This window comes from Lepisosteus oculatus, chromosome 8, assembly GCF_040954835.1.
Source record: "Lepisosteus oculatus isolate fLepOcu1 chromosome 8, fLepOcu1.hap2, whole genome shotgun sequence".
Lineage (NCBI taxonomy): Eukaryota > Metazoa > Chordata > Actinopteri > Semionotiformes > Lepisosteidae > Lepisosteus > Lepisosteus oculatus.
In genome coordinates, this window is record NC_090703.1 from 20,750,290 (window position 1) to 20,758,361 (window position 8,072).

At 38.1% G+C, this 8,072-nt stretch overlaps 1 gene segment (V, D, J or C); it reads right to left on the bottom strand.

Annotated features, from left to right (window-relative positions):
- Positions 1–3,265: 3,265 nt before the first annotated feature.
- On the bottom strand, positions 3,266–5,214 carry LOC138241031 (T cell receptor beta variable 10-3-like). The segment is given in 4 exon segments: positions 3,266–3,694; positions 3,817–3,927; positions 4,497–4,705; positions 5,139–5,214. Coding segments are annotated over 4 exon segments (417 nt in total).
- Between the last annotated feature and the right edge of the window lie 2,858 nt (positions 5,215–8,072).

Genomic DNA, 8,072 nt, shown 5'->3' on the forward strand with positions numbered 1-8,072 from the left:
GAATCTGACATCATCACACTGCATTGTGCTGCATTTCACATGCTTTGGAAATTTCTCCCTCTGCTGGCCATGTCCGCTGTTTAGCATCCTGCCTTCAGCAAATAAATAATGTGCAACTTTGTTAAATCTTCTCCAGAATGCAATAGAAAATTTGCAAAAGCTGTTTTGTAAACAAATTCTCTCATACTGCTTCCAAACCCCACAGATCAATGTTCCTGCCAATCTTAAGACAGCAAGACTCTCCAGGAACCCTCTTCAAGTCTCAGCTGTTTGCAGGCTTCACACTCTCCTCTGTCAAAGACCACTTTTTAGCCTCAGAGCTGCTCACATTGTATTCTGATTTGAAACCCTGTTCATAGGTCACTAGATGCTAAACTTGCAAAAATAGCCCTTCACCTTTCAGTTGCCTGTACCAGTACATCCAGATAGAGTTAGTCATTCTAGAAACAGTGCATCTACACAGTTTGTTATCAGAAGTGATCAGAGCCCTGGGCCACTGGAAAATAAGAGCACCATCACAGCCACCTTCAAAACAAGATGTTTGAATCTCATTCCTTTCTGCCTTAAACATTAAAAGACTCCAACAGAGCTGAATTGCAAAAAAATAGAGGATTGCAGATCAGATGGAAAAATCCTAATGTCTGTCTTTTTCATTTATTATAACAACACTTTGGTCTGCATCTAATTTTATACTATACAACAAGCATAAATGCTTCAATTTCAATTAAAGTAAAACTTTGGTGAAGTGTTTAACATCAGTTTAAACTGTTAAAGTGGTCTTAGACAGGTGTTCTGCAGCACACAGTTGTGACATTGTGGCTCAGAAGGGTTTTGGTAGAGGGAAGAGTTCATCTGTGTCACTGTGTTAACTGGCTGCACAGAAATACACAGCACTGTCTTCTGCTTTTAATGAGGAAATTGCTAGTGTGGCGCTTTTACTCCCATCTCCCTTCAGTAAGTATCTGTTATCCTTATTTTCTTCATAAGATGGGTTTGTATAGGTAATGTAGCCAATGAGATTAAAAGATCCTAATTGTTGGTACCACAGTATGGTATTATAGTTTGAGATACTGTGGATGCAGTTGAGTTCAGCAGTTTCCCCAGGGCTCAGAAGCAGTGCAGGAGGAGTCTGCTGGACTTTATTACAGACTGTGGGATCTGCAGAAGACAGAAAATAATTCATTTTTAAAAAACAACATACCAAACATATAAAGAAACAAATGAAGAAAATCCATCAATTCAGAATATGCTGTGACCCATATTAGTGCCTATTGGGGGTTCTTACCTGTGAGCCAGTGCAGTAAGACAGTGACTCCAATGAAAACTCTGAGCATCTTGACTCCTCAGTGCTGGAGAGAGAAGAGCAGCACAGCAGCCCTGACCTGGACTGAGGGCTCTGAGTGGGAGGGGGGACAGAAAGTGACATCACAGCAGGCAAAACTGCCAATAAACAGCTAGATAAACTGCACTGGTGCACATACTGATTTTACTTCCATAAATTTTGCTGGACTCCTCCATCTGCTGGGTACCATTATGGTCTCATAGAAAGTTTTATTCTTATCTAAAATGATATTCTTCAAGAGTTCTGAAGCAAGCACTATACAGTATACAGTAAACTTGATACACAGAGCCATAAACAGTAAACACCCAGCTCCAGTTTTATATTCAGATTATCATACAATATATCTAGCTTGAAATATGTGCCATTGACAGGAATATTAGCAGACAAGACAAATTCACCATTCTAGAAACATTCATTTACCATGGCACACCTCTTCCTGGACTTTCTGGACTTCTTTCACCAAGCTGCTCAGCTCTTCCTAGGCTGCACTCATGCAGGTAATGCTTGAGCTCTGCAGCTCAAGTCTCCCCTGGAGAGCCCATCCTTTCAGAGATGTCTGCCTTTGCTCATTGTGAATCAACCGAGAAAGAGGGGACAAGCCTGTTCTCTGTCAACTTCTTCCTTCATTTCGTCTTGTGTCTTCTTGAGTTTTTTTCATTGCCTTCATGCCGATTTTGTCCAAATATAAAAAACTTTTCTTGACTTTCTATAGAGCAGGTAGGTTTTTATTTTTAAAAATAGCGAAAAATCATTTCAAAATTAGTATTATAGGACAGGTCATTTTCTTTAAGATTTGACTAGACTGTCTTGCAGACTTAGATTACGGAACATTGTTCTATAAAAGAGAAGACTCAAACATGGGAATTTTATTTATTAATGTACGGTATATGATTGTCATTCTGCACTATATTCATCCAAGTACAGAATGTGTAATTGCTTTTAAAGTGGCTTAATGTACCCAGCATGTTATGTGCTTTCTCATAGTGAATTGCACATTCCCAAAATTCATGTGTTTAGAGAGTCTGAAGTCCTCTGTTAATGGTCTCCGGTTCTGCTACAGAAAGGCAGTTAGGGCGTCCTGCACTCACATTCAATTAAAAGACACCAGGATGAGACAGGGTGTCAGCCTCTTTGTCAAGTGATAAAGTGTCTGATACACAATGAGATCAAAAGCATCATTGTGACTGAACAGGTGTGATCTACTACATACAGTTTGATAATCTTTTATTCACTGTGCATTGAGGAAAACAAAGAAGGTTTACAGTACTGTATGTATACAGAAATGATTAATTTGCAAGAAAGGAGAAAATTGTCATGTTGTGGAAGTTTGTGTGCTTTCTTTTTATTTTTGTGAGAGTGAATTTCAAGAGAAAAAAATGTTTGATCGACCAAAAGAGAGCTAGAGTTGCTACTGCAGTGAATTCACAGTCGTGCAGAGTTAGACCAACCAATATTTTGAAATGTCAAAATGTCGAAAATCCTCCCTCTACAATACCTTTACCCTTCTCCTTATTGTTTTTTGCAGGCTTGTGCTGACTCTAATAAAACTGGAATGCTGAGCGAAGAGGCAAAATACTACCTGTCTCTCTCACAGGTTCTCTCAGGTTCTCACAGTATGAAAGTTTGAATCTCACTCCATTCTGTCTGATAACATTGACAGACTCTGTCAGAGCACAAAAGGAATTGGAATCAATATTTGTTTTAAAGTGCTTGACACAAAATGATGTGCAGAATGTGGAATGAGGAGGCAAACAACGAATATGGAACTGAATTGTTCTGTCTGGAAAAACTGAGGTTTAAGGATCAGAAGAAGTTATCGCAAAGCTTGTCATTTATCATTTATTATCACCACCCTTTGGTCTGCACCGTTTATACTCTCCTTTAAAAAATGATGCTAATTTGTAATTCAAATAAATGTGGAAATTTCTTTAAATATGTATTTATTAACATCTATTTAAACTGTTGAAGTTGTATCAGGCAGGTGTTCTGTTTTACACAGTTGAGACATTGTGGCACAGAAGGGTTTTTGTAGAGGGAAGAGTTGATCTGTGTCACTGTGTTAACTAGCTGCACAGTAATACACAGCACTGTCTGCTGCTTTTATTGAGGAAATTGCTAGTGTGGCGTTTTTGCTCCCATCTCCCTTCAGTAAGTATTTGTTATCCTTATTGTCTTCATAAGATGGGTTTGTGTAGGTAATGTAGCCAATGAGTTTAAACATTCCTGATTGCTGGTACCACAGTACAGTATCATAGCTTGAGATACTGTGGATGCAGTTGAGTTCAGCTGTTTCCTCAGGGTTCAGAAGCAGTGCAGGAGGAGTCTGCTGGACTTTATTACAGACTGTGAGATCTGCAGAAGACAGAGAAGGATTCATTTTAAAAATCAACCAAATATATAAAGAAACAAATGAAGAAAATCCATCAATTCAGAATATGCTATAACCCATATTAGTACCTATTGTGGTTTCTTACCTGTGAGACAGTGAAGTAAGACAGTGACCCCAATGAAAACTCTGAGCATCTTGACTCCTCAGTGCTGGAGACAGAAGAGCAGCACAGCAGCCCTGACCTGGACTTAGAGCTCTGAGTGGGAGGGGGAACAGGACTTGACATCAGAATACTGCAGAATCAGGAAATATTGCTGAGAAAATGCACCTTAATGGACCACTTGTTTTTCATATACAGGTACTGTATGGATTAGCAAAGAAAACAAATTCACCATATGAAATTACTTTATAAAACTTAACTAAATATGTGTGTGCTACAGTAAAATCGTCTTTCTTTTATTTTATCTTCTTTATTTTATTTCTTATTCTTTTATGCATTTATATGAAATGGTGCATGTTACAGCAGTTGTGCACCAGCTTTCCTACAACATCTGAGAAAATAGATAAATCATATAAATTGTAGGTGGACCCCTCAATATAAAGAAAGACTCAGAACCCAAGCTTTGCATAACTCTTCAGGACTCAGCTGTTTCCTAACACAGAGGGTTTTTGCTGTTAGAAGGAGCTTCCTGTGCTGGTTTGTGACTCAGAGCTGAGCCCTCCTGTGTCACTGTGCTCACTGGCTGCACACAGATACACTGCGCTGTCTTCAGGATTCACACTCTCCACTGTCAAAGACCACTTTTTAGGCTCAGAGCTGCTTACTTTGTATCCTGATTTGAAATCCTCTTCATAGGTTGCAGAACCAGCTGCATAACTTGCAATCATCTTTAGCCCTTCACCTTCCAGTTGCCTGTACCAGTACATCCAGGTATAGTCAGTGTCATTCTGGTAACAGTGCATCTCCACAGCTTTGTTGACAGAACTGACCACAACCCTGGGCCACTGAGAAATCAGAACACCATCATAGCCATCTGTCAAAATACAATGTTTGAAAAATATAAATAAAAAACACACCAGTACAAAAAACAGCAAAATAAGTATGTTAACATTCTCACTAGAACAGCAGATTAAAGAAATGTTCCAATTTCATATAATATAAGCAGGTTTGTTCTTAATGCATTAAAATATTTTAGTACCTTACATAAAAAATGCACATGTGCATAACTATTGCTCTTGGAACTATTGCTATTGACTTGAATGAGATCTGCTAAACAGTAAGGCGAGTGGTGAAGAATCACATAATGCCTGTGAGTAGAAAGCAACAGCTTGAACAGTGACAGTGCAAGAGAACACCAATTCACCAACGAGGAGAGCACTCATTCTACATGATCCTAAATGATCTTAAAAATAGATTTTAATTCTGTACAGTAATTAAGTAAAAAATTATTTGATATTATTTCCTACAGTATAAAATCCACATCACAGTCAAGAAGAGCTGAATGCCTGGCATCTTCAAGAGCAAACGAATGCAGCAAGAAGAAAAATGCTCTGTCTCTGACAGCAGCAAGACAGAACCAATGATGAGTGAAAGACTGGGTGGACACAGGGGAGTGGCCAGTGAAATTCATACTGTTTAGAAACTCTAGGGTTATGAGCACAGAACATGGAGATCATAACAGTTGTGTGGGTATTTGTGTGCATTTACAGTACATGATTTTACAGTTTTCAAATTTGCTGTCTGTGTTAAAGCTGATTATTTGTATTTTAAGTTTGTAAATGATTACTGGCATCATATATTTGCAAATATGACTGCGATCGTGCTGCTCTCTTACTTATCTAAGAGTTTTTAACTGGGTGTAAAGTATGAAACATAACACTTAGCTGAATTTGTTTCTTAATGCTGGAACATTCAAGATGGCTCTCTGACTTTATGCCGGATGTCCTTACAAATGCAGTGCAACCAATTTTAATTTTCAAAAAAGACATTCCATTCTATATGACAGACTAGGGTTCCAAAATAACACAAAATCTTTCTCAATTTCTTTGCTAGTCATATGCATATACTGTACAGTATGTACTCGGTGCACTTCTCTAGGCAGGTGATCTGTGCTTTAACATGTGTTTAACATCTGCCTACTGAGATCCCACAATGTGCATTCTTTGTCTTTCAGAGGGTCAGATAAATGTGTGTATTCAGTTGTGCAAGTCAATAGCAGCAGAACAAGCTGCATACATGTTTTTTGTAGAGGAAAGAGGTGATCTGCAATACTGTGTTGACTGACAGCACAGAAATACACAGCGCTGTGTGCACCTGTTATAGAGGAAATGTGTAAAGAGCCATTGTTTTTTGCATCTCCAGAAAGAGTGAAATTTCCTTTATAGTCTTCTTCAAGATTTTCTTGTGCATCACTTAAATATCCAATGAGTTTTAAAGCTCCATCTCCTGTTTGCTGGTACCAGTACATGTAGTAATAGCTACTTTGAGGATTAATGCAGTGGAGGTCAGCTATATCTCTAGGGCGTCTGAGCATTTCAGTGGGTTTCTGTTGAACAGTAACACCGGCAGAAGGACCTGGGCACAGAAAAATAAAATGACATTAAAAACAGGGGACAAGAAAAAACACTTGAAGAAATTCTCAATTTCTTAAATAACTCAGTAAATTAAACAAATCTCAGTCATGATCATCTTTCCTTAAATGTGATTACCTGTGAACCAGTGCAGTAACACTGTGAACCCAGTGAAAATTCTGAGCATGTTGACTCCTCAGTGCTGGAGAGAGAAGAGCAGCACAGCAGCCCTAACCTGGACTGAGGGCTCTGAGTGGGAGGGGAGGCAGGAAATGAAATCACCACGCATTCATTGTCAGGAAGCTCTTAGTTTGTGCAGCATTTAAAATACTTTGCAAATTTCTCCCTCTGCTGGCCATTTTCTCAGCTTAGCATCCTGCCTACAGCAAATAAATAATGTGCTGCTACATTTGTTACATCTTCTCCAGAATGCAATAGAAAATTTGAAAAAGGTGTTTTTCAAACAATTTCTCCGATACCGTCTCCAGAGACAAAATGTCACTTGTTAATGTTCCTGCCAATCTTAAGACAGCAAGACTCTCCAGGAACCATCTTCAGGTCTCAGTTGTCTGCAGCCATCTGTCAAAATGAGATTCTTAGTTTTTTGCTAGCATTATTTTGGCTTGATAACTTCAAAAAACATAAGAAAACAAGAAAATGGGAAAACATACTCCTTCCAAAATCAGGTTTACTACCAAACAGCATCAAATCAAATCCCATAGAATTGAAATAACACAATAATTTATGTACAGTAACCAGACTCCATGTGTACCCTTCTTTAAACAAGGATAATGTGTTTTATAGAGTAATACATGAGATTCCTTACATTGTAAATCTCACATGAAAGCAAGGAGCCACAGAATGGCTGGCATGTTGAGGGGCAACTGAACGAAGCAGAAGAGGAAATGAATATCCCTCTGACACCAACATCAGACAATCAACAGTGAAAAAGCATGGGAATGGGTGTAGCTTGTAAAACATGGTGGTTAAGAAATACACAACAAACAGCAATGTTCACAATCCCACCTCAAATATCACAATATATTAATTGGTTTTATCCACATGATATTGTTTTTACCTCGTGGAGATCTGGACTGCTGTCTTACAGTTAAAATTTTAAGTCATATGTTTTTTCTCCATTCAACATAGAACAATCTCCTCTTAATATATCTAAATTCTTCAATTTAATACAATATTACAGCCTTTTCAACACAATACTATGTAAATGGACTACTAATTTATATTTTAAAATGGCACGATGGTTTCCATTTTGAAAGTCAAAAGAATTTGGTGTATGGCCTCTCATGCTGCTAGAGAGTAGAGGCATTCCAGGTTGGTAATAACATTTGATCTCAAGCCTTACATTGGTCTGATGAGAACTAGTTGTGCTGTTGTAGTCAATTCACACAGTGGTATTTACCTGGGGCAAGCAGTATTATACTGTAGATCTCCAAACTCGTGCCTCTGAGATACTTTTCCTTCCAGCTTTACTGTATGTGTTTTGTGGGCATTTGTTCACTCTAATAAACCTTGAATGAATGATATATGAGGTAAAATACTGCCTAACTCCCTCACAGATTTAGTACAAAAGTCTGAATCTCATTCCATTAGGTCTGATAGTATTGAAAGACTTCATCAGAGCACAGAAGGAACTGGAATCAATATTTGCTTTGTGATAAATGTGTTAGATACAACACAATGTGCAGAAAGAGGAACAATGAAACAAACAACTGATGTGGAACTAAATTGCAAAGAAATAAAGGATTGAATATCAGAAGGTGAAATCACAATGCCTGTTGTTTTTTATTTATTATCACAACACCGTGGTCT